Source organism: Platalea leucorodia, assembly GCF_965183815.1.
Source record: "Platalea leucorodia genome assembly, chromosome: 3".
Taxonomy (NCBI): domain Eukaryota; kingdom Metazoa; phylum Chordata; class Aves; order Pelecaniformes; family Threskiornithidae; genus Platalea; species Platalea leucorodia.
In genome coordinates, this window is record NC_138825.1 from 107,052,065 (window position 1) to 107,079,287 (window position 27,223).

The 27,223-nt window shown below is 36.8% G+C and overlaps 1 protein-coding gene across 1 annotated transcript in view; it reads left to right on the plus strand.

Annotated features, from left to right (window-relative positions):
* Positions 1-27,223, plus strand: part of SNTG2 (syntrophin gamma 2) — a gene marked incomplete at both ends in the record, with an annotated part of 283,979 nt that overhangs the window by 208,474 nt on the left and 48,282 nt on the right. Inside the window, 2 exons of the mRNA XM_082305911.1 lie at positions 6,936-7,065; positions 15,377-15,415. Coding sequence (XP_082162037.1) covers positions 6,936-7,065; positions 15,377-15,415 — 169 coding nt within the window. The remainder of the gene's footprint in view (positions 1-6,935; positions 7,066-15,376; positions 15,416-27,223) is intronic.

The following is a 27,223-nucleotide window of genomic DNA, read 5'->3' on the forward strand; positions in this document are numbered from 1 at the left end:
GAGAAGTTGAGATTTATTTTGTCTTTTCTTCTGCTTGCTGACAAAATACTAAATTCTAATCCACCAGGATTAGCTCAGCAAGACTCTACCCCCAGATGTCTTCAATAAATGCCTCAGGATAAATAGCCTTGAGTTTCAGCAGCAGACCTGCTTGCTTCCCACGCTGACACCAAAAAAGAAAAAAAAAAATCTGGAGCAAGCTGAATATGTTGAAGTCTGTGAAGCTCATTGCTTAAGTTTTCTCGCTGTTACTTTACAAAATACCTATTTTTTCAAGGAATACATATTTTCAGAGGAGTATAACGGGAAAAAACTGATTTGCCTTGTGTTATCAATAATTATAATAATAATTATCAAGCTATATTGCTCTTTATTCTGAAAGCACAGGGTATTTAGATTTCAAAGGAATCCACCACATTACTAAGTGTAAGTCAAGCACATGGGTATCTGTTTTTCGCTAACAAACATGTCTGAATTTCATACACAGTATAAACTGGATATTTAAATCATGTGGAGAACTGAACATCTTGAAGAAGTAATCTTTTGTATATAATTTAAATGTAATGACACTGATGATTTCTGTAGTCATGACAGAGATTTGTTGTCATGAGGTATAGACTCTCCTCATGTCAAAAGATTTACAGAGCTTGAACCTGGACCTGAATTGTCATTACAGTGTCAGGAAGTCCAATAATTATTATCCAAATACAGATTTTGTTAGCCATCTTATGTCTGTCAAAAAATACCTAGAGACATTTATGTATTATATTGGAAATTGAAGCTATTGACATATCAAATCAGCTGTGAGACATCATTAAGGTAAATCCAGTCTTCCTACAAGAGATACTAGAAATACAGTTAGATGATTTATTATTTGAAATTCTAACCTCTTCCACACACTTCCATTGTGCTTAAGGAGCAATTAGAAAATAACATGCATCTTTATTATGCTAGTGATGACAATAAATTGTAAATACTTGCATTAAGACTTTTTAAAAATACACCTGAAGGGTTTTTAGCTTTAATAATAACTATTTTGCCAATGCCTTCAATAAGATGGTGAAACCAATCTTGTTTGATTTGCTAATTTATATTTTCTAATATTTTCTTGTACTTTCTGAGTAGAATTAACATGTGATTTATGCTCTGAATCTAAGAAGACATCTGCACGTCAATAACTTAAGGCAAAATGACATTCCACCTAAATTCTGTGAGACCATTCACATGCTTAAAATCCTTGTGTGATTGGGTTTTAATGGATGAGAATAATCCCACCTGACTGTAGAATCTAATAGTCATTCACGTACAAATGCGCTAAATCCCTGGACTCACCTTGGAGTCAAGGGAAAGAAGTAAGCATCTCCGGAGAATGACCAGCTCACCTATCTTGTGCACTTGCTTATGAGAAAACAAAATAGTTCTGAGTTTAGCATGACTCACTTACAGAATCATTGAATAATTCAGGCTGGAAGGGATACTGGACATCAGCTAGTCCAGCTCCCTGCTCAAAGCATGTCTAATGAGATCATATTGCCCAGGGCCATCTCTTGTCAATTCCTGAACGCTTCCCAGGGTGGAGATTCCACAGCCTCGCTGGGCAACCTGTGCCAGTATTTGATCACCTTCGTGGGGAAAAAAACAAAACAAAACAAAAATCTACTGTTGAACTGAAATTTGCCATGTTCCACCTTGTGTCTTCTGCCTGTCATCCATATACTTAGGCAACAGAACTTTATATGCCTGGATGGGGTGAAATCCATCTCGCTTGAATTACCACTAACTGACAGTTGTGCTGGAATTATAAAACACATATTAATACGTATATATACACTCTGTTCTCCAGCCCACCACGGTGACTGGTCCTACTACACATTCTGCACTCAAGAGAGGACAGCAGTACACTGATACTGCATATAGCTTTCAGTCATTCAAGCTGCTTCTGTTACCCTGCAAGACTCCTCCGCCCCTTTCTTCCATACAAATGAAGCATGCTGAGACTGTAATTCCTCAGATTTTTCTGTCTGCAGCAAAGCCAAATACCTCGCACCTGCATCCTACTCTCTTTTCTCTTTCAGCTGACGATATTACCCTTGTTCTTTCTCCTCAGCAATGCCAGTGTAACTATTTGTGTGACTTCATGGGGAACAGGACAAGAGGTCTCATGAATGGTAAAACTGTCCCCTCTCCCACTGTCCTTTTCTGCTGCACAAGTTATTACAAATCTAATGGAATACAACTGCTTCTACTGCCACATCAGTTAAGAAAATATCTGTAGGAGCATAATGTCTGTGTTATTTCAGTTATCTTACTTCATTACTCCCAGTTTAATAGAAAATAAACCAAAGTTACAGTACTGGAAGCAAAATGTTCACAAAAAAAATCAAACATGAAATGCAATCCAAGTTTACGTTTAGTACTTCGATATCTTTTTAGCTATGTAGTTTCTGTTAATAGTCCAATTATATAAGAAATTTTGAACATTTTTTAAGATATGAGGCTGTATGTCATTTACAATACAAAATCCCATTACTTTTAACACAGAATTTCAAAGAGATTAAATAATTCAGAGAATTCTTTTTTGGGAATTTCCATTCAGATCCACCCATAATCCACAACACTTCAGGCTAAACAGAAATTCTAGCAAGAGGGCCATATACTACTATGAACAAGCCACTAGAAAATGCTGTAAGAAAAGCAATAAAAACTCAAGTCAGACATCAAAATATCATACTAACAGGAAGGAAGACTGATTTAGGACCTGGGAAGATGCGAAGCTGATCAAATCTGTCTGTCTATATCACCATGGTAGTAAACTTAAGGTAAAACAGCTGCTGTCAGACAAGCATCTAGGTTTTTATTAAGGAAATACAGTAAAACATTGAGATAAGTCTAATGGAAAGATGGTTTCACATGCCACAGATACTGCAAATCCTAACATATATTTTCCTGAAATTCTTAGCCTCCAGTAAAGTAAAAATTCAGCTTTTCCCGTTTCAGCTGGCACTGAAAATACATTTTCTCTTAGAAAAGTCTTTGGATTTAACACCTCTATAGTAGCTAACTGCTCATACAGCAAAATATGCTTTATTAATGTTAATGAATATTAATTGTTTAAAACTGTCAATGTCAGGAAGAGACCTTAAGTCTATCAATGCCCATCTGTTATTGTGACTGCCATTCTCACAAAGACAGTGTTTATTTTATTAAAAGAAGTTAATGCAGTAAACAAACCCCAAAAGAGACCAGGAATGCAGGTCCATTCATCATTTCACCATGAAAGTGAGATAGAAGGAGGCTGAGTACAGAAAACAGTGCATCATGCTCCTTAGTGGAAATGCTTGCAGGAAACAAAGTTACAGATTGGGAGGCAAATATGAAAATAATAAGAAATGTGAGGGTAATACGACCCAAATTTCTAGCATATAGGAAAAGCAACAATTCTTTTCTGGTTCTAGTTGCAATAATCAGTACAGTGACAGCAGGAGTAGAAGAGATGGGAATTTCCTCTAACTGTGTTTTAAAATAGGCTTGCAGCATCAGAGAAAAAAAAAAAAAAAGCCAAGACATCATCTTGTTTTGTGGCAATGAGATGACTTCATAGCATCTTGAGACCTCTCAAACTTACTATTTGGTATTAAATGGAAAGCTCGTCCTTCTCAGCTAACAGGAATAGGTGCTTAGTTGTGCCTCTCTATTTTTTTCTTTTCCGTGTTTTGAGGAAATGGAGAAAGGCATGGTATTTAAGCCTCTAGAATTTATTTTCTCCTGAATTCCAGTGCTGTCTTGGTGCTTTCATTGATTGTTTCACTTAAAACAAAAACAAAAGCCTGAGCATTCATTTGGTTAAGCTTTTATTTTTAGTTTGGATATTTGTTTTTACTTGTAGCCTTATATACACTATGCTTTTCAGACCACAGTGTGGTACATGTAACAATATGTTACAACATCTGTAGAGGGAAACTATTGTAACTGGAGGCAAGAAATAATCATAGTAAAGTTAAGTAAGGTTGAGAGCAAAATCACTGTATTACTAGCACAGAATTCATGGCTGGCATCTGTAAACTTTGAAAACCCTGGCTCTTTCTTTTCATATTTCATTTAATGCACTGAACTTCTTTCTGGTAAAACTAGCTTTCTGCCTGAGTCAGCACAGTGGGGACAGTGGTGCCCCAAAGGTCTCAGTCCCCTGTGCCAGGCAGTGTGACCACCTCCGGCACATCAGTAGCCTTGAACCAGACAGAGCTCCTGGGGAAGGATGTCCTGGTGTCAGGCTGCAGGGGCAAGGGAACAGCTCTGCAGGAAAGGGCTTGGGGAGCTTGGCAGACACCTCATTGAGTATGAGTCAGCTGTACGCGCTTTCAGTGATGAAGGGTAACCACGCGTGGGGCTGCATTAACCGTAACGTAGTCAGCAGGTCAAGGGAAGTGATTATTCTCCTCTACTTTGCATTCCTGAGGCCACATCTGAAATATCTGCATCTAAAATACTGTGTCCAGTTTTGGTCGTCTTGTGGAAAAGAGATTTGTATTTTAAATCAGTTAGTGAGGAGGCTGGACTAGAGGACTTGCAGGATCCCTCACACCCTATTTGATTCTGTGCAAATATCCTGTCAGTGAAGTGTTCAGACCTCTAGATGCATTTGTTTTAATTTTATTAACTGTGTTTTATAACTGATCACCATATTTTAATCAGGTAAAGGACAACAGGAGTTTTAGTGTAATCTGCACTATTGCCAGCACCATGTTTCAAATGATAGAAGATTGGTTAATTTTTATAATAAAAATTGTTATTTTTTAATCTTGATTGCCTGTGTTGGTTGCATTAATTCTTAGCTGAGGAGTTCCCTTCTGTGATCTTTCATCAGCTACTTGTACAACTTTGTGCCACTTGGATAAGGCAGTCACACTGCATGCCTTTATGCATCTACTGAAGCCAAGTTAATATCTAGGTACCCTGTGGATTCAGTGGAGAGCCTGTGCTATTTCTTGACTCTCTTAAATGCTCTAGATTGTCCTCTCTGTCTGTATAAGGATTCTAGCATCTTAGCTTTGATATTTGAATTTCATATCTAAAAGTTAGTCATTGTGAATGGCTTCTCTTCACGGCCCCAAATTAAGTCTGTTTCCATGCTCCACTGTGCATCAATGCATAGGGGATGACAGATCTTCACTGTCTCAGTGGGACGTTGAAAAGAGATCATACCATAAGTCAGTCCATTACAGCCCTGTTGGGATCTTTGTCAGAGCCTTAGGTGAAAGGAACAGTATGCTTGAGAGGTGATTATTTCACTCAGTTTATTTGAAGACAATAAAAGGATTTGTTTTGACCTTTTCTTTCTTTCTGAAGAGGTGAAACAGATTTACTGAAATGAAAGTGACACAGAATTGTGCCATTGCCATCAAGTTTCAGTAGTTACCATGATAATTCAATCATGAAAGGAAACCAAGGGAATCAGCCAATATATATTTAAGTCTTCAGACCAAGAATGTTATTTTTGCGAACAGCAAGTATAATGCTTTACGATTCTTTTAACAGTAAAGCATATCAGTTAATGTGTATATATATCTATTAGGATACTTTTTCTTGTTAATATTGTGTGTGATGGGTATTTTAGATGACCTTTTTTAGAAAGTCTATAGAGTTCAGTATTCATGTTCACCATCAAATTCCCTACAAATGACAAATGTTAGGTTAATAACTTTTTCAGTAAGTCATGAATGAAAAACTGCCTATTAACATCTATGTGTCATTTTGAATGCTCGTGTTGACATATATCAAATTAAGCAGTCAAGGACTTCACCTTAGATCAGAGAATCCCAGGAAAACGCAGTAACTTCACAGAGCAGTTATTCTTGATTCAGTAGTTTGCTTTCTTCTAGGTTAATACCAAAAAGAAAGCAATATAGCATATAAGTATAAATATCTAATTTGTAAATGTAGAAGGTAGCAATGATATTGTCCAAATTATATATGAAACAAACATAAGCACAATCATTCAAGTAATTATAATTGTCTTTCACAATAATATATGACTAAAATCTAATTCTCATGACACTCATGGGCATTTAAATAATACATGTAGCTTTCTGAAGTTTAGTTGCTGAAACTATTACATGTCACATGTTTTAAATTTAGAGCAGTGTACTTCCATGCCACTACTTAATCAACTTTTGTTGTTCCTATTGAAAAATCTCGTAGCTAAAAAAGCATATCCCACCAGCATCCAAATGTGGGGATTTCAGAGGTGCATACACAGTGCTTAACTTACTGCAGATAGTAAGGAAAGTATTGGCATTTGCAGAATAAAGTTGCTATAAACACATACAAAATGCATAAAAAAATGAATAAAATGCAATTGCACATTAGCACGTGTCAGTGCTGTTTTGAGAAAGAGCCCTACATTCAAAAACTATTTAAAGGAGCTCCTAAGTACATTTTTTGAATTCCTATGTCGTAAAAGAACTTAAAGGAAACATTGCTTAGAATGTTATGTAGAAAAGTATAGGAATCCAAGAAATTAAAGCTAGGGAAGGCAGTTCTTTGCAACTTAATACATTCCTAGTAAACAAAACCAAAATGCAATAAAGAAAATAGTCATTTTGGTTTAAAAAATGTTTGTGTTTGTTCGAAAAGATCTAATGCGTACTTCCTGAATTCAGTACCTTAAGTTCAGTAGTTATAAACGTAATATGTATACTCAAGGGAAGTAAATGATTACCACATACTTATGCTGGTACAGAGAAAGTGCTTGTTTTATGTGTTGCTCCTGGTACTGCCCATTGTTGTCCTTCTTTTTATCGCCTTTCTTTTGATTTGTAAAGTTAAGACTCAAAACTTGTCAAAAGGTGTAAAAATCACTTGAACACTGGGAAGTATTGGGCAGTTCCAGAAAATTGACGTATCTTCCTTTACGGACATATTTCTTCTTACTGCAGATCTAATGCATTTGAAGTGCTGGCACTCGATGGAGTTAGTACTGGGATACTTCAGTTTTATACAGCCCAGGAGAGTGCTGACTGGCTGAGAGCAATATCAACTAACATCAGTGATTTGACACTTCAAAATGTATGTTATTTTCTGCATATTTTCTTGTCTATGCTATTGTAAAATTATTTCTAATCTTCCAAGGGTAGAAAATAATTCACATTTAAGATACAATATATAAAATGCATGTGTATGGGGAGGAAAAGGAGAAACGGAAGAGCAGGGAGAGGTTGTCTGGTCAATTAAAAGTATCAAGAAGTTTTCACGACTTGCAGTGTTATTATAGAACAAAGAGTAGCAGAAAATCAGATTGCATTTATTATTTTAAAGACTTTTTAAGGCAAAATATTTATCCTTTCTGGTCATTTCACACAGCTTTAGATATGACCAAATATTTCATTTTTACATTTTTGTAATGAAAATGTGCTTGGAATTAGTATTCGTTGATTTCGAAGTAGGCATGTGGAAATTCCGTAGCTAGTGAAATGTGAATTATAGAGGCTTATTGGGAGACAGTATTTTTATCTCTCTAAGTTGCCTAGGTGTTGATTTATTTAAGGTCATATTATTCCATCTTTCTCCCTAGAAGTATAAAGGTGCTTACGCCATTTTAAGTTATTCCTGTAAATTCATAAGTAGCATTTGCTATTGCAAGCAGAAGTATTAAATAATCCCTGGAGAAACAGAAAATTATTATTTAGACAGCACATTATTATTCCAAGAAAGAACAGCTGAAAACTACTGAAGATTCTGGAATGAATCATAAAGTTAAATAAGGAACTCGATAATGTACAATATTGAAAATATATTTCAGTCTTTTATGAAATGGTAGAAATTGATGATGAAAGCATAAGAGCACAGCTGTCCCTGGAAGAACTGCCTGTGCAGGTTTTTAATTTTTTTTTCCTTTAAATGTGTTCAAACTGTAACGTCTTTTATAAATTAAGATTTAGTAGCATGTCTTTAATTTATACTTTGTACTCTAGGTTAATTGTTGCTTAGTTCTTCAGATTATATTATGTAGAATTTGTATTGGATTTCAGCATAAATCTTTGGTCAAAACAGATTATAAATTGAATTTATTTTTCTGGTCTTCAGAAGTTACTTAGAATCACATCTGATCACAATAGTTCATTTATTTAATCCTTTTTAACTGTTCAATTGCTTAAGCAATGTCTTTGACAAAATTGAACATTTTTGCTTATGATGCATTCTTTATAAATATTCTCTGTTCTCTGTTTAGTGCTTTACATCATTTACAGGGTATTACTATTGGATAATTCTAAGAAAGCAGTGTAGATTGTTCATGAAATTTCATAATTGCTTCTGTGTGAATAGCGAAAAGAAGTGTGTGGCAATATTTTTAGAGCAATTCCAGTTCATAGTTACTAAGCCCAATTCTTTTGCTTTCTAAAAAAATCCACTGAATAAAAGCCACTCCAAGGATGTAGGTGAATAAGACAATAAAAAATGGCTATAAATGCAAGCAGGTTTTTATTAATCATAGGGTTCTAGTCTGTTTTTTTCAAATGCACTATATGCAGTAGCATGTGTGCTCGCTCACATAGTATCTTCACTGTGTTGTCACCTGTCTGCAGCAATATTTTATTATATTCCGAGTACTTGCATTGGTCTTCTCCATTATCTATCACAATTGTGAACTCTGTAAACACAAAGTAGTCCATCTGGTGTTCATGTAAGTGGCTGTTCCGGGAAAGGGTCTGAGAAACAACAGCCATGATAAATTCACATTTTTTGTCATCTTGGTGAGATACAGAGTAAACCCTATACAGATCATATGAGAAGCGAGTAAACTTTTTGCTTGCACTTAATGCTTTACAGGTTTTCTCAGGTGTGCAGCCTGTGGTACAACTGGAAAGATCTGGCCATAGCATTATTTTAATTACTGATCATCAGAACTGGAGATGTACTAGTCAGTGAGAATCCCTTTTATGGCAAACCATTTTTTAAGACCAGGACTGCGAGGCTGGGGTGCAACTGAAGTGCACAGCAAAAGAAGGCTGGAGAGCGCTCCCTGCCTCTGGGCAGCCAGAGGACACAGACTGTTTGACATCACAGTGCTTAGGGCAAGGCCTGTGGATTAGGCTTCTTGAAAATCGATTTTGATTTTGAAGGCTTTTTATTACCTTAATACTATCATTTCACAAAATGATTCCTTCCTTATCATTCTTCTGAAACTGACGTTAGGGAATGGATCTGTGATTCCTCAGAGCTTTTTCCTGTTCCTGCACTTCTCCACTTCTGTAGAGTGTCTCCCCCATTCTCCAGGAGTACCTGAAGATAATCGTTACTGCTTCAGAGATTATTTCAGATAATCCTTTATCTGCTTATGGGTTAATTTCTTGAGTCCTTGCTGACTCTTAAGTCCAATTGCTTGTCCAAATATTTAAACTATTAATTTCCTATTCTGTCCTGTGTCATCATCTCTGTACATGAATTAATTGCTAGATACGTGGTCACAATGGACCTTCTTGCTGATACTGTTGGCATAAAGAATGTCAGCATTCTTACCTGACCTATTGCTAAGTATTTAAGCAATACTTTCCATTGTTCACTTTTTACTTCCACATGTTCAGATTTTGTTTGTGCTGGTGCTTCTTTCTTGACTTCAGCAACTCTTCCTGTGCCTTAGTCATTCTTACTTCATCTGTGCCTATTCATGCTACTCTTACACACATCCTTTGTCCTACATGTTTTCATACCATTTTGAATCATTTGTTTTAGAATTTTAGTTCCTAAAAAGCTCCTGATACAGATTGTTTTCTTACAGTGCACCCTATCTTTCATGTATCATCACTGTACCCTAATATACTTTATTTTGCTATTTTACCCTAATACAGTCTTGTTCAGCAACTGACAGCTCTGTGTCAGATCTCCTGCTGATGCCAGAAGACAGTCCTAATGTGGGCAGTACAAAAATAGCTCTGCCACAATGAGTACTCCTTTGAGGTACTGAAACATCTAACTTCTGTGCAAAGGCAAGCTCTCTGGGCATCAAGTGTAAAGGAGGAGTCATCTTTCAATAGTGAAGATGTGAGATGTCATCACTGCATTAGGATGCTACCCCTGGATGTTAGCATATCTAGAAAGTGTTGCTTGGTAGATGAGAAATAATGATTCTGGTACTAGCCTGGAGAGAGTTAGTTCTTATAAGACAGAGGAGTGCAGGGAATACTGGAACACGGAGAAAGGTGTAAGGATATATTTTCAGCCTTCCTTACTGATGTATGCCTTGTATGCTGAGCTTGGAAAATCTGCTAGTAACTGTCAGCTTTACAAGAAGTATAGATTACTTCTTTTTCTAAGGACCCTTGCCCCAAATTACTCATCACTCTGTTCATATTCTTGTTTTTCACATTCTTTTGTACCAGTGTGAAACTTCCCTATCATCTTCCTTTGTGATTCAATCCCAAATCTTCTCAATGTTCTCAAAGCTCTTCACATTTACCTTTGGCAGAAGAAAATAGAGATGATTCAGCACCTCACATTTATTTCTTCGTACACCTTTTTTCTCGCAGAAGGAGGTAGAGTTGAAGAAACTGAGGGGAGAGGGAATAGAAGCTGGCAGTGAAGCTGCCATGATGAAACAAGAAGCACAGGGGACAAGTTGATCTACATGTGCTTCTCACTGCTCCTGTTCTTAATTTGTTCAGCTAGAGGGTTCTTTGTAGGCTGAAGTGGCAGTGCTGTGCTGGGAATGGTTTTTTTTAGGAGAGAGTTCTTTGGAAAAATTTATATTTCTCTCTCTGTTTTGCACCATTCAGATAGCCAGCTATTAAATATGTGCAGCTTTGCTCATGGATCTTAATTACTTTCTTTGAAACATAACACTCAACATTGATGTAGTCGTAATCGGTAGAAACACCTAAAGGTAATGCTACCTGTTCATTTACATTATAGAGGCTTGTTTCTTGTATTTATAACTTTCTCAAGGTTTTATTTTTTTCCCCAGTATATTCTAATGGTGTTATTTAAAAAAAAAAATTCACAAATAAATGAGTAGTTTATAAGCAGGTAAGAGAACAAGTTAAGGTGCAGTTGCTCCACTTTAAACATTATTTGTGATTTTTATAAATCATTCCAGCAGTTTCATTGGAGGATGGTAGAAACTTAAAATTTGGCTTAAAAACAGGGTTATTAATCCATATCTTATTTATGCCTTTGACAGCTTTTTTAATTTTGTATGTCATAGTGTGTAAACCTTTTCTTTTACGCCTTCATGTACACGTATATCTAAGTGATACTCTGTATCGCAGTGGAGTGAAATTTCTCTTTGAATAGGGAGAGATTTATGAAACATGAGCTTTGAACATGCATATAAAAAAAGAAAGAGAGAGGACTGAGAAGGTCTTGCTTTCTTTACACTGCAGAACATGGAGTACATGTAAACAGAAACAAAATCCCTGTGTGTCGGAAGCAGTATACAAATTTGACTGCTTCAATGATTATACAATTTATTCCTAGGGTGAAAACACATGATAATATTTTTTTGCTGGTGCTTTGTTTTTTAAACTCAAAAATTTCCATCTGAAAGTACCACAGTTCAAACCACTGAGGTTGTAAAGGGAAGTCACTAAGGGTAGGAATCACATTGCCCAAATTTAGCCAAGCAACACACAGTCACATAGGTTCCTCTTATAGCCAGTGGAAAAAAAAAATAGCTGTCTGTCAAGACCCTTCTCTCTCTCTTCCGTCTGGAAAGAGAATATAGGTGTATTAGATGCATAGCTCTTTCCTTTTCTGGCTTGCGAAAGTTAAGTGAGATAAAGCCCTGTGTCTGTGAGGTATTTAGATTTAGGTATATGGTTCTGAATCATTTCATCCCCATACTGTTCCTGCCCCATATGTATTCATTTAGAACAGAGTATAGGAATTACAATTGCTTAATAGTTCCTTTTCCAAGTTGCCTGCAGTCTTTGCAGATCCAGGTTTTTGGTTTTAGTTCCCCTGCTGTCTCCAGCTCCCATTACTGTACCGCAGGGCTTGAAGCTCGTGCGCTGCCTGCAAGGTGTAGCGTATCCATTTGTATTCCTGTCTCTATGCACCAGCTGTGGAGGCATGTAGAGAACACGCGGTGCCAGGTGAAGTAGAGAATGCATACTTCTCTCTCCTCAGCCCCGTGACATAGGGACATAATGTGATGCAGGAGATCTTTCCTCTCCCCACAATTACATCAGGGCTGCAGCCATCCCTGCTTTGAATAGGGAATGAGCTAAGGCTGTGCAGTGAATAGCTGTGGAGTCCAAAGCATTCTTCCCTATTGCCCTTACCAATGGGAAGCTGGACTGGTTATGAGGATGCTCTTCACAATACTTTACCCTCACTCTGCAGAAAAACTTCACGGCCAGTCTCATACACGTGTTTCCAGGCACATCTGAACACAATAAAATAAGAAGTAGGATAACAAAATTTCTTCTTATCATACAGGGAGCTTAAGTAATTTGACTGAACCAAAAAGGAGGGTGAAAGGAGACAGGATCCCTGCTAGCCCTGTTTCTTTGCACTGTTTTATGCTATAGTAATCTTACTACTCAGCATGTCTTTGGCCATCTGCAAGGAAATAATATTTTCTGTGTGTATAACATGGCTTCTGTATAGTTACTTTGTGTATGCATTTGTCTCTGAAGCACTGGAGAAAGGTTGGAGCTGAATTTGGGCAGGATGTGATGGCATTCCTACTGACAAAATATTCCAGGCGCCTTTTCATTATGTCCTGCAAAGCTGCTCAGGATTAAGCCTATTAACCAAATCAGACTGGTGAGGTCTGCTTCCTTCTGCAACACTAGGCATGTCACCAATTTGTTTTATCCAAGTTACAGAGTGGGGTTCTTGAGTTCTCGCTGGTTTGTTACTGTTGGAGCCCTGAGAGCACCTAGAAGCTCGGCCACCAATTCCCTCTCCCAGGGTGCTCCAGGCCACCTCTGGCACAGTGCAGCCCTGCAGCCTGGGGTCAGGCTGCTGTAGGCAGAGCTGTGTGCAAGAGCTGTGAGGAGCCTTGCTGGGGGCCCCCACCTCCACGTGGCAGCTGCATGTCAGCTCCATCCTCATCATCGGTCCTCATCTGTGCTATGGTGCAGGTGCCTGCCCCTGCAGGCTGTGACCTGCCTCGCTTGTGTTGGTCCCCGTTCCTCTGGGGTGGCAGGGAGCTGGTAAGTAGCATGGCAGGGCCGCTCTAAGGGGCTGGCAGGCTCTCCCGGCACTCTGCCCAGGGTCACAGCCAGGCCTGGCAGATGCCCCAGGCTCCCAGCACATCTGGCCACCTCACCCCCAGAGCCACTCCCAGTGTCTGACCCACCCAGCTGTCTGACCCACCAGCACACCTTCACCGTTTGACCGCACAATTCAATTCAAACGGGCTGCAAAAGTGAGCGTATGGGGGAGAAGGAGCCCTGATGGCCCATGATGGGTTAGGATTGACTAGTGAGCTCCTACAGCCCTGAGCCTTGGTATCACCCTGTGTCCATACAGTCGAGGCTCCTGCTGCCGTCCTGTAGTCCTCCACATTGCGTTTTGTCCTAGGGTCATTTGGTTTACGGTCATAGATAATTCACACTATGCAGAATAATGACTTGTTATTGCCATCTATTAGCTATCAGTGTGTGTGTGTGTTTGTATGTACGCTTTATATACTTTTTATATATATATACCTGTAGCTTTTATCTATGTATATATCATTACATCCCACAGCTGTACTTTGCTGCAACCAAGTAGGCAATAGTCTCCTGGTCATTAGATGTTTATATTAGGCTAAACAAGCTGTAATACAGCTCCACACAGTCCAAGACAAGTCCAGACAAACCCTGATGCATCCTGAGGCCTGTATCATTAGCATAATATAAAGCCTGTTGGCCTCTTACAGCTGTACTGAGTATGGCTGGGATGGAGGTAACTTTCTTCGTAGCAGCCACATGGTGCTGTATTTTGGATTTGTGGCTAAAACGGTGTTAATAACACACCAGTGTTTTGGCTGTTGCTGAACAGTGCTTGCACAGCATCAAGGCTTTGACTTTTTCTCACTGTGACACACCCCACCTTCCCCCCCACGGCCAGGGATGGGCAAGGATTGGGAAGGACACAGCTGGGACAGCTGACCCAGATTGGCCAAAGAGATATTCCATACCATATCACGTTGCACTCAGCAATAGAAGTGACGTAGCAGACAAAGAAAGTGGGGGTTTGTCTTCCAAGGTTGCTGTTGGGCATCAGTCTGCTTGTGGGAGGCAGTGGGTGATTGCCTTTATATCACTTGTTTTTTTCCTCTTTCCTTCACTTACTGAGCTCTCTTTATCTTGACCCTCGAGTTTTCTTCCTTTTGCTCTTCCTGTTCTCTCACCCTTCCTGCTGGGAGGGGGAAGGGAGCGAGCGGCTGTGTGGGTGCTCAGCTGCTGGCCAGAGTCAACCCACCACAACAGGCAATGGCATCACCATATTTACTGAGCTACATGGCTGCAGACATGCTCTGCTTCCAAAGATTATCCACAGGTTTGATCTTAGAAATCTGGTATGGCCAGGATATAAGTGATAGCCCTGGATTTCTTCTGCTTTTTTCCTGTGGCAACTGTAGTGTTCTGTGCATAGCTATAGCTTTTGGTCTTCTATTACAAGCCTTTCATTTGTTATAAAACAGGCTTTTTGACAACAAGATCCTGTGGAAGTACTCATCAACTGTAGGACTGTTTGCAGCTTATATCCTTGCATATAGGGGAGTCTGTCTTTCCAGTCATTTAATCTTTTTCTGTCTAGATTCCATATTGTTACTATACTTACTAATATTGCACTTTAAAGAAGTGTTTCACTTTAAAGAAGGGAATATCTGTCAGAGTTTGTCCAGCACTCATCTATGCAAACTATGCTGCCAAAGAAAAGCCAAAATCAACAAAACTCTTCATTATCTGAACAGAGAGGAAAAAGAAAGATATGTAACTTTATCTTGAAGAACAAACTAAAAGGAAAGCCTAAACGATATTACCTTCATCTTTAAACGCGTCTTTCTTACACTCTGTGGCCTTCATTTCACAAGTACTTAATCACGTCTCGTTTATAGATTTGCTTAAGCAATTGTTTAACTCAGACCTAAGTGAGGTGTCTACAGTACAGTATAATATTTTCACTCAGAGTGGCAAAGTTAAATTCATACATGCAAATCTTTATGAAGGATTTAATGAAAACTCTGATAAAAGGCTTCCCATCCTTTGAGTCCTTGGTTTTGTAAATTTAGTGTAATAGTAAAAACCTAGTATTCATGCACTGAATATAATTTCTTATAATTTGGAAGTATTACTACAGTGTTCAATAAGTCAATGCTAATTGCATCACAGAAACTCTTCAGCATGTTAGTAACTCTGTGCATTCTCCCATCTCTCTTTCATAGATGAAAATGGCAAATAAATGCTGTTCTCCCTCAGACCAGGTAAGACTTTTCATTATATTACCCAATTTTTAAAATTCTTGTCATTGCATTAAGTTGCAAAATCTGTAGAGCTTACATACACACATTTAGTCAGTTTTAGTCCTCCAGTGCAGACATAAAAAGTGGATTAGATGGAGCCATGAAATAAATGAGAGGGGGACAGTGGAACTCACAACCAGGTCTTGGAAAGCGTGCATGTATGTTTGTGTGCAATATTGCAGCAGTGAGTCTGAGAAGTTAACTCAGTATTTACATCACATATGGTGCACAGATAGCCAAGGAGTGTATTACAAATCCAGTCTGTTTTGCACGTGTCATGCTGTGTAGAGTACGTTTGCCATGACTGTTTGTCTGGGACTTTTGGAGCTCAGGAGCCTGATGTGCTATTTCTTCTGCTCCAACTAGCCAAATGTCCTGAAGACCCAGATGAATTTACTGCATTGGGAAGTATTCTTACTGCTTGTAGCACTGCAGAGAGTTTTTTAATTTACTTTCTAAGATATAATAGTAGCATTTTCCAGGTTAATTCTGTAATTCTGGGAAGTACTTTGAAGCTTGTGTTATAAAACTAATGAGTTTCACTTACGTATCCTTTCATTGCATCAATTTGGCGTTGAATCTTACTCAAGAACAAAAAGCCCAATCCCTGCTGCTTCCAAAAATGCTGGTTTTGTAGACTATAAAAATGAAAATTAGGCAAGGTGTCTTTTATACTGTTTTATTGCAGAAATTTTTTATGGAATTTTATTACAGAAGTCAAAGACTGAGTCAAAAAATTCTTCATATCGGGATCAAATAAATATTTATGAGTTTGTATATTTTTTCATATGTCACCATTTCATCATCCTATTTGTAAAATGTACTTGGACATTTGTAGACTCTTCTAGAAGTTATTAAAAATATCTAACCGTTGACATTTTCTTACACGGGAAACTGTTTTCTTATATTTGAGTCAGTACTTTGAAAAAAGTACACCTCAAAAACCACTGCAGTCTTTAATTCTATGTAGAGTAGATAATCAAGTTACTCCCCAAAACCTAAATAAATACCTATTCTGTATAAGAAGGGAGCATTTAATTACTCTCTCTGCCATGGCTTTTAATTATTAATTAAACTGATATGAAAAACAGGTGATTATGAATGCCAGAGGAAAAGGTATTGAATTTGGATATCTTTTGTTGGATGAACTCTCTACTACAAGTACTTTAGTAACTATTCAAAGTTTATTCATATCAGTTTGGGCACACATAATGGGTTTAGTTGAAAAAAAGACATATTCTTCCTCAATTTTTAAAAAATATTGGGGACAGTCATACAACCTATCATTAACTACCTAATTTGATTTCATAAATAAACGGGCTAGTCTCCATAAACTGCCTAGGTAGGCAGTGCAGAAAATTATTCTGTTCCAGAGAGTTGTTCAAATGTGGAACTTGATATCAACGCTTTAAATCATCCTTTATAGGAGCCTCTTTTTCTGTCTTGACTATACTGAGGTCCTAAGAAGAGTAGCCTCTTAGCGTATCATCTAAAGTAGTTGCCTGAAGTTAGGCAGTACAAATCTATCCCACTTTTTCCATTCCAAATATGAAAAGAAAGGAAGATACAATTAGGACCTTAATTTCAGGAGTTGAAAATTTAAAGTGGGACTGACAGCAACAAACATTGGATTGTTCTCTGCCAAAAAGTGAGAAAAAGTAATGTTTATAATGAATTTGGGCAGATCAAGTAAATAAAACTAGCAAACATAAAAATACCAAAGGAACAAATGTGAAAAATTCAGAATTTAAAATGTCCTGTGAAAATTTGCTTTAATAGCAACCAAAATGTGAATCTATATCTCATTATATAACACAAAGGAATAAAATAAAACTTGGCAATGATAACGGAAAACAGAAGAGGACTTGATCTGCCCTAGATTAATGGAGCCTATTAATGTCAGTTACATAATGTTTGTACAAACCTGAATAGCTCTTGTTAATTCAGCTGAATTAAAATTTAGAGAAAGGATAAGCTTAAGAGATTGAAGGTCACTTGAAGAGCTGCCTTGAAGTAAAATTGGTGACAGCTGCAAATTCATCTTTGCTTTTGAGTATGGACATTCCTGAAGTATTAAACAGGGCCTCAGAGTTTCATTATTGTGTCGCCTGTGGTGAGTTTTTTTCATTGCCTTTAGAGTCCAACTTAATGTTTCATCAAGGGGCGAGGCTGGATCATTCATTCAGATTCTGTTTTTCATAGGTCATTAACAAATTGGGATTCAGGGTCAAGAACATAAAAAATTACTTTGCTAAACCTGGCTTTCTTCCTTGTCTTTCATATTGTCCCTGATGGGTTTTACTGGAAACTGAATCTCCAGAACATGATGAATTCCATGGGCATACAACTAAGCAAACTGGAAAGTGAAAGGACTAAGATACTGATTCACAAGTCTAAACCAGCTGTATTTATGGGTCTCTTTGCCAAAGGAGGATGTCAAACAAAGAGTTTGGACTTTGCCCTGTGTCTATGATCTAAAGGTAGAAAGAGGCAGTAGGAAAGGTAGAAGTACTTGTAGTTATTATGAATATATTTGTACTGTTAAAATAAACAGTACCAGGTCATGAAGCTAATTGGCATGATCTGGCTACTTCCACACTTCTAAATTCTCTTTTCCCACCAAAGCAGTGTGTCTGCATTTAAACTGCCTATTGGAAATCATTCCCACCAATGCTTAAATCCCAGAGTGTCCTTGGGAATTGTTTGGAGAGTTCTAGTTATCCCAAGGCATGTCATGCTAGTTAGTCCATGTCAAGGACTACAAGGTTTTAACAAATATGCAGGGATTGCATTAATTTGAAAAGTATTAAATAAGTACCACTGCTGAAGCTCTGTCTTTAAATGTATATATAACCTGTGTAGATGATGTAGCACACAGTATCTACGCACTGGATACTTTTAGAGCCTATTGGTGCTCCACAAGGAGAGAGGGGGATTGAGCCAGTTTGTACATTATTTTATTAAGTGTGGAAGACGTTTACAGCCACCATTCTCCAAATATTATAACTTTTGATTCTGCCTGATATAATTTATTACAGTGCTCTAGAGACTTGAAAGCACTTGATTCTGTGTTATCAGTAGGCACTTAGATTTGGAACTCAATTTTCAAAACGACACACTGCTGGATTGCTCTGTTTTTTATGAAACAGTAAATTAGGCAGTTCTCTCTCTCTCTACAGAAAAACTAATTGCAAGGTTTTTTATTTTGTTTGATGGGTGTTTTTTATGTTTTTAGGACTAATATGATCATTTCCCATCCTCCACTAAAACAGTACGGTTTCTTCTCAGTAGAAATACTGTAATATTGATCAGGTATTAATTAAGACTATGTATATTTCTCTTGTGCTGCTGTAAAGCAGATTTTCACTACTTTTTTTATGTGGTGACCTCTTCATTGACCTCCAGAGGAAATCATACAGAAAATGAAATCTAGAGACAGTGATTGTAAAAGCATAGCATGTGATAGTACCAGGAAGGCAAGGGCACAGATTAAGATACAACCAGCAGAGGACAGATGGGTACCAAAAAATTACCTTCTAAGTTCATTAATAGCAAGAAGACAAAGGAAAACGTTTGTCTTCTACTCAGCATATCACAGGTCAGCCTTCACTAAAAAGGTCAACTGCAAAAGATGGTTATTGCAAATAATACTAGCAAACCCCAGTAAAATCTCAGATTACAATACAAAGGGAAGTTTTAGTGGTATGTATGCTTTTAATGCCTGGTGATATTTGAAAAACTGGTCAAAATAATCTCAGAGCTATTATAATGATATTTCAGGGAATTAGTGTCTGCCAGGTGACATATCAAAAGATTAGGAAAGGGCAATCATCAGGGCTGAAAAAGAAAGAGAAGTTGGAGAATTAGAGACTAGTCACTTTAACTTGGATATCTAGAAAGAAATTTGAAATAAACAAACAAAATATTTGTATGCAGCTGCAAGATAACAAATGAATGACCGCCCTGGAGGATTTGTCAAGAAGAAATAGTGACAACCAATCTAATTTCCTCCTGTGATAGTATAACACATCTTGTGGATGGGTGACAGGCGGTTGCTGCAACGTATCTTGATTCCAGTAAGGTTTATGACATTTATTGATATTACAATATTTTAAACAAGTATTGTACGGATTTGGTTGTACAGACTTTGTTGCATAATCCAATAATAGCTATAAATGGTTCACTTTCAAAACTGACATATTGTCTAGAAGTCCTGAAAAGGTCTGTCCTGGATCCAATTCCCTTGAATACTTCATTTATGATGCGTTAGCAAAAGTAAGCCTACTAGTTTTGCAGGCGTGAAGCTTTAAAATACAGTGTTAGACATAAGAATGATCTTGACATATTGAAGAATGAGTCTGAAAAACAGTGTGAGCCAATTAGAGTACAGCACATAGGCAAGAATAATCAAGTATATGGGAAGGGCTGTGGGAAACAACTGGAGAAGTTGTTACTGGAAAATACTTGAAAAGTATCTGGGGATGTAAATTCTTTTAGGAAGGTTTGGTTCATCCTACATTGCCTTACTAGCGGTTAGGGGGGCCATCCCAGATGCCCCTGACTGCAGAAGCCAGTCAGATAGAGATAATAAGAAAAACAACAGGTTCATTGTTATGATTTATTATTATGGTTTATTATTACATCAGCCTGTGGTAATCAGGCACAGGGCTGATCAACAGAGACCTCCAAAAGTCCTATTCATATGGTTTACCTTATATTGCTTTTTCCCCCATTTTTCTCCCTCCCAAATAAGGAACCCACCCACATTTTACTCCTTCTCCATTGGCCCTTATTTTTTTTATTTTTACATGCTTATTTGGTTATTGCAGCCTTAAACTGTGATACCACCACCACTGTCTGTAAGTCAGCATCCCTTTTTCATTATCTTTTGACATTTTTCACCCATTACTCACTTCCTTTTCATATATTTCACCTGCTAGTTTATCCCCTTATTGTTTTATTAGTATAGCCGCAGGCTTGACATAGCCAGCCAACTTTGCATCGTATGCAATGCCTAGCAGTTTCTCACATTGTTGCCTTGGCAGTTTAACATCATGCCAGGGCTGGCCATTTACCTGCGTGCCATAACCACTGTGTCTCCTTTGTGGCTTTTGAGAAAGAGGCAAGCATCGCAGGCTGTACCTAAGTGAGTTACTGCAAGACTTGCTAAGTGTTCCTTTTGCTGTAAGGCCTTGGCAGGAGTACTGCAGCTGATTTTGTGCACTGTGTTTCCAAAAATATATTGACCAGAAGTTTTCCATGGCCTCTGTGGACAGATTGAAAGAAAGACATAGAGGGAGGTATGAAAGAAATATTCAGGAATGATAACTTTGTGCTCAGAGAATAACATGTGAAAAGAAGCAAGGAGTGATGCCACACAGGCTACATATTCTTGTTCATGGATTTTTGCTCCATTTATGAACTGAATAAGCTTTATTTACTCTTCCAGTCTAAGGCCCAAATCATTTAATGGATAGGGCAAAAAAAGACTTAAATTGTGGTTACAGCAAGAGCGATTCATGTTTGACATGAGGAATAGACTTCCTCATGACTAGTAAAGATAATAAAGTTCTAGAATAGATTGTTGAGGGAAATTATGAAGTCTCCGTTACTGGAGATCCTTAGGACATTAAGGAAGCATTTTTTAGAAACAAAATAGGTATCATGGGTACTGCATTTTGGAGAAGGTAATGTACTAAATTTCTCAAAAGCCTCTTTTCCACTCTGTTTTTGATAATTATATGATCCTAATTCTAAACAAGGAACTTTTCAAATATGGGGGGATTTCCCATTGTTCCTTATAGCAGATCTGCTGCCCCAGGTATGCCATGAACATGTTTGCTTGGCTTCATCCTGCAGAATAAAAGATACCCTGCACATACTCTTGTAAGATCGGTTTATCTTTTTTTTTTTTTTTTTATTTCTCAAAAACAGAGAAAAATGTTTTAAAAATATATCATATAGTAATAAAATTACCTTCTCCTAATTGTTAGTCTGGAAAAGTTGGGTTCTTGCAGACTATAATTTTACAACTTACACCTATAGCAAGGGAGCAGGACTAAATTCCTTTAAGCATACAGAGACCATGTAGAGATAGAATTGAGATCTTCCTCAGTAATTGTTTTAACTTCATTTATATGAGAGGTCAGTTATGCAATTCCTAATGAAATTCTCTTGGTCTGCTTCAGAGATTTTTTCTGGGACCTCAGGTCTTCCACTGAAAAAACTTATTCTAACGGAAGAAGTACCACTTTAAAGCACTTAAGCTTTTTAGCTTCTAGTCAGTTAGCTAATATGTAGTGCCTCTGTGAGGTAAATGGCTATCACTACTATACTGATTTTAAAGACAAGCAAACTGGAAAAAAAAAAAAGTCAAGAGATTTGCCAAACTCGAGAAAACAAATCTATACGTAGTAGAATTCTGAGAACTGTCGTTGCATTTCTGAACATATTTCATGAAATCTCACTATGCTTTATAAAACAAATACATTCACAGTATGTTCATGGTATTTGTAGGTCCCATTTTTTTGTGTTAATGAAATAATTTATATTAGCTTACTCTTTGAAGTTGTAAGACTTGAAAACATTGGATTCTAGAAACTCTATAGAATGTGTCAGACAAAGGAAACCTATTCCTATTTAAGGAAAAATGTATGAAGGAGTGTATTTAAGCAGTGTTTCTTACCCTAATATGTTGGCCGCATCTTCCAGAGGTCAGCTGGGTCTGTGGTGTCTCTGTCAGTGAGTGGCACAAGGCAATTCTGTCTTTGGTGAAAAATCGTGGTGTTTGATTAAGCTGTCTTCCTGAGCTTCCCTTAGCTGTTAGAATATTAAAAAAAAAAAAATTAACTCTTTTTTATTCTCCTTTTCTTTGTATATTTCTGCCTTGTGGATTGTGAGAAAGATTTTCGAGTATATAATTTTCTGCACAGGCATCTGCTCTTCGCAGTTTTTAGAACCCATTGCTTTTCCATTGAATATTACAGAACTGTGATTTCACTGGATTACTACTATGAGATCAGTCCTTCTTCAGGATTATTCTCCAATCAAAATTGTGTTAACACCTTTTTAAGCAGAATTATTGTTTTATTGATTGGGGGATAACATGTAGAAGGAAACGGAGACTGAATTTTCAGACTGAGTTTTCTTCTTTGAGGACTCTTTTGCAACAGCTATAGCAAACAGCTATAGTTTGAACGGTTTTGTTTTTTTAGAGAAGAAACAGAAGAAACAATTTGAGTCTTCATTTGGTGAGGAGGAGATTACCTTATTAGGTGTATTTTATTGTTGTTGTAATATTGCTAAAAAATAAAGTAGACATATAAGACAAAAAAAATTGTGAAGGACCCAAGTTTTCCACTGCTCTTTAGTTTGGTTAGTTCCTGCTGCACAAATAGTGCTACTGATTCAGTATAATATAAGAATGCATAACCAGTAAGGCAACTTACTGGTACCTGTCTTCAAGAGTGAGTTTTGTGTTTTGGATCCTAACTTGAATAAGCAGGCTATAATGAGAAAAGGTGAGTGATACCTGCCCAGATTTTCCGAGCTTCCTTGTTAAAACAAGCAAATACAGAGGAGAAACAATTATCACTACCCAAAAGGACTCACAATCCAAATTTTGCACAGGCAGCCAATTCCTATGCAGATACAGGAATTCAGATACATACCTGTCTTCATAGTTCCGTTCAGGTTAGTATGGACATGTTGTTATTTGTGGCATTCAAACTGTGCCCAGCTTGGAATTACAAATTTCATTCTTGAGCTGAAGCACCTAAAACACCTGAGTGTCATCATTTCTAGGTTCCTCTGTAGTTTCATCTCTAAAACAGTATGTTTTGAATAGTAGCCATTCGGACATAACTAAGTGCAGCTGATGCACAATGGAAACCATTAATGTAATGCATCAAAACTTCTAGCATTCCAAATTTTTTTTTTTTTTTTTTTTAACCATTATGTATGTGAAAGGACTGCTTCCTCCCCCCCCCGCCCCCCCAATATCTGTACTTTTCAAAACATGCAGTCTACCACTTGCTTTGGAAAAGACCAAAAAAAATTACTTAAGCTACCTCAAGATGTACTTCTCTTCGCTTTCTTAATTTTGTATTGTTCCGTTGTGCTTCATGGTATGACACTGGTTCTTAACTTCCAGGCCAAGCTGGCATCTGTTGTAGATTCTTATCCCACTTTAATTACGTAAGTGTACTCATCTGTTCTGACATGTCATACATCAGAGATCTACTTGATTTTCTTTCTTCGTTTCCCTCTGGAGTGCTTTGCATCATTTACTTGTCATAACTATTTAACTAAAAGTACTATATACAAAATGTACTGGTTGCTTTATTAAATGTAACACGTTAAGTTTCCAGTCATTGCAGCATCTAGATACTTCATTGCTGTAGGAAAACAATAAGTGCAAATAAGAACTTTCATTTATCTGCTATGATCGGATTACATTTTGTTAGTGACTTGTTCTGTCTCCTCATAATGAGTACCATTGCTCATTTTGTTCCTACAGGAACTTTTGGAAAGTGTATTAGAACATGTTAGAAACTTAATAATACATCAATGATGTATGGGTAATTTTCCAGATGTATGGGTAATTTTCCACGCAGTTTCAAATATCAGTCTCAAATTGATTATGCGGTATGGGAATAAAGTGGTGAAAGCAATGCTGAGAATGGGACAGTTTGTGGTGTTATGCTTTATGAGCGCTCCTTAAAACTTCAAATGGCAGTTTTCAATCCAAATAACAGAACAGTTTTTATCCAGGGACTAATATTCCCATCCATGTTCTGAGACCCAATTAAAATCCCGGTAGGCTACTTATGAACAACAAACAGCTTGTTATTGAGTACCAACATGTGGTTGCTTTTGTTCCATACAGAATTTTGTTGAACCAAGTAATTATTCTTTCTCCATTTCTATGGTCTAAATGACCATTAAATAAACCAGTCAATAAGAAAGATGAATGGAAAGAAAGTAAAAAATATATTAGATTTTTTAATATCTCTATAAAAAGATGCATCGTTTTATTATTTTTTCAATATATGCATAAGTTAATTAAAGACTGATTCTGATAAAGAAAATTCTTCTATTTGCCTTTTTTTTAAGGACTTTGTGTCTTTATAGGCAAGTACACATTTAGAATCCTCTTTTCTTCACATTTTTTTCCTCCCAAATATTTTTTCATTGATTTTTCCCCTCTTTATATACTTGTATAGTATCCTTCCTTTTGTTCTTTTCATTTTAATTTCATATTTTCTCCTGTTTCTTTATTTTTGGCCTTACTAAGTTGATTTCTTTCTCCTCCTAAATGTCTTTTGCTTTGTCTTTTCCTCTTACTCTTTCATATTCATTAGTACTTACTTTTTAGCTTGCCGTCCTGTTATCCCCAAGCCATGCAAATGAAAGTAATGCAGCTCTAAACCCACTGAGCTCACCATTTGTCTTCCAGTAGCAACCCTTCAGCTGCCTAGCCTGACTATTGCTTCTTCCCCAAGAACGTATCTCATTCAGTCTTTCATATCTGGTGGAGCAATCCCTATTTAATCAACTCAACCCTTCCTTTTCTCCTAAATATTCAAAAATTCTAAAACAAATGAACAAACAAAAAGCTTGTCTTCTAGCTGTACTATATTTATCTTCCTAAATGTATATATGTACTGAGACTTCAGTCAGTATTCTGCAGAGATACTCTACTCCAAATTTTAAACTGATCTACAGACGTGCTGCTTGTTGAATTTTTTCACATCTTCATTAAAAAAAATGGAACAAGTTGATGTAGGCATTCATTTTATAGGTGTCTTTTAGAAAGTTCAGGAAATGCTGCAGCATTTTGTTTACTAGCACCTTTAATACTTAGGTAAGTGTTTCATGGTGCTAACACTCACAAACCACAATCTTGGGATTTAAAAAACTTTTGGAAGGGTTTTTACTTTTTTTTTTTTTTTTTTTTTTTTAAATGACATTGAACTATTATGTATTAGCTAGTTTTTCCAGATAGGTTTTTATTTTCTTTTGTAAGATATAAATCAGCAGACCATTTTTTCTTATTTCTACTGTGAGGTATATGATTGTTTCCTTGTTCCACAAATTATGTTGACAATGCAAAGCTAAGTAATGGTTTTAAAGAAAATGAAAATTGAAAAACTTTTAATCAGTTTCTGATATCTCTTGGGAATTACAATCAAATTTAGAAACAAAAAGGGTCTTTTTATATTTTTAAGGGTTCTAAGACTTTCTCTTTGCTTTGATGATCTAGTATTTGTTTTTTTTCTGATTGAAATACTTTTTTCCTGGAATTGGAGTTTTTGTTAGTCATTTCAATCAAGCAGAGTAATATTCAGTGCAATGTATTAAAAATGTAACTGAAGCATTGCTGTTTGGGTTTGTGTAGACTTTGATGAAGTGGAATGAATAGGTGATCTTATCACAATTCATATAGATCAAGAGTGATATTACAATGTTGTAATAATTCAGTGAGTAGAAAGACCATTCCCCCAAAATCTAGTCCAGTGAATGTGGTTTTGTATCCTTTTTTTTTTGTCTGAGTCTGAAAGAGATTTCAGCATACGGAACAGCTTAATATACAGTTTATAGCTGTTAATAATTAAAAAAATCTGTTTGTCATGTGGTAGAAGGATATACTTCAAACCAGGTCTCTTGATTCTGATCTACCACAGGTAGACTGGTCACAGTGTGGTGTGACTACAATAAAAATAATAATAATACAGTTCCATTTCAGTAAAACACTTAGATCGCGTGCCCAAAAAATATGTTTGCAGCTATATTAGAAAATGCAGTCTTGTGTTTGTAGCTAAATACATACTCAAGAGAACTATCCAGAAGATTAAATGCTGCATTAAATCGAGGCTACAACATTTAGCGCTCCTATCATATCTTGCAGCCGTAGATAAGAATACAACAGTGACAGGGCCTTCACACGAATTCCATCAGATAAGTAAAGGAAATTATTCCCATTTCACTGATGGAAAACTTTGACATAAAGCACATTTTCATTGAAAAACAGATCTCATTTTACTTCAGTTAGAGAAATTCGGTGCGCCTTTTCTAAGTTTAGAATTTTATTCAAAGAAAGTATGGTTGTCTTTTGCACTACTGTTGGTACTTTGCTTATCAGCAATAGCTGTATATTCAGATTGGTTAGTCACTCTAGATTCAAGTACCTGTTTCAAGAGCAATATGTTCCTCTTAATGTATGCAAAATGAAACCTAAAGTTTTTACATTTGTTATTTTTGGTGGGTAACTACATTCATGATATTCTGCTACCACACTATGGCATTATTCCTTTATAAATTTGCATTTACCTCAAAAAGGAAGCATGCAGTCTTACTTCTTAATTTTATTTTTTTCTTAAAATTAATTTATCTTTATAAAGACATGTATTGTAATACTTCTAGAGTAAAGTTGTGTAACAACTGAATTTGACATTTAATTCTATGAGAACATAAATCATTGTCATGAGATAAAGTGTGTATTAAAAAAAGTGTATAAACTCTGAAAGACGATCAGTGTGACAAAGACACTGTTAACAGTGGCAAACATGAGCATACAGAAAGCTGCTTGATTTCAGATAAATCTAGTGATTTGTTCAGATGTATTTCTTCAGAGCTACGTGTAACAGAGATCTCAGTATGTCCAAGTTTTGACTGTGCTATAGACAATGTAGGATCATGTTTTTTATAAACTGCTGGCTGAACTATTTCAGTACACCTAGGTTTTCTGCTGGCTCAAGTGAGAGTCTG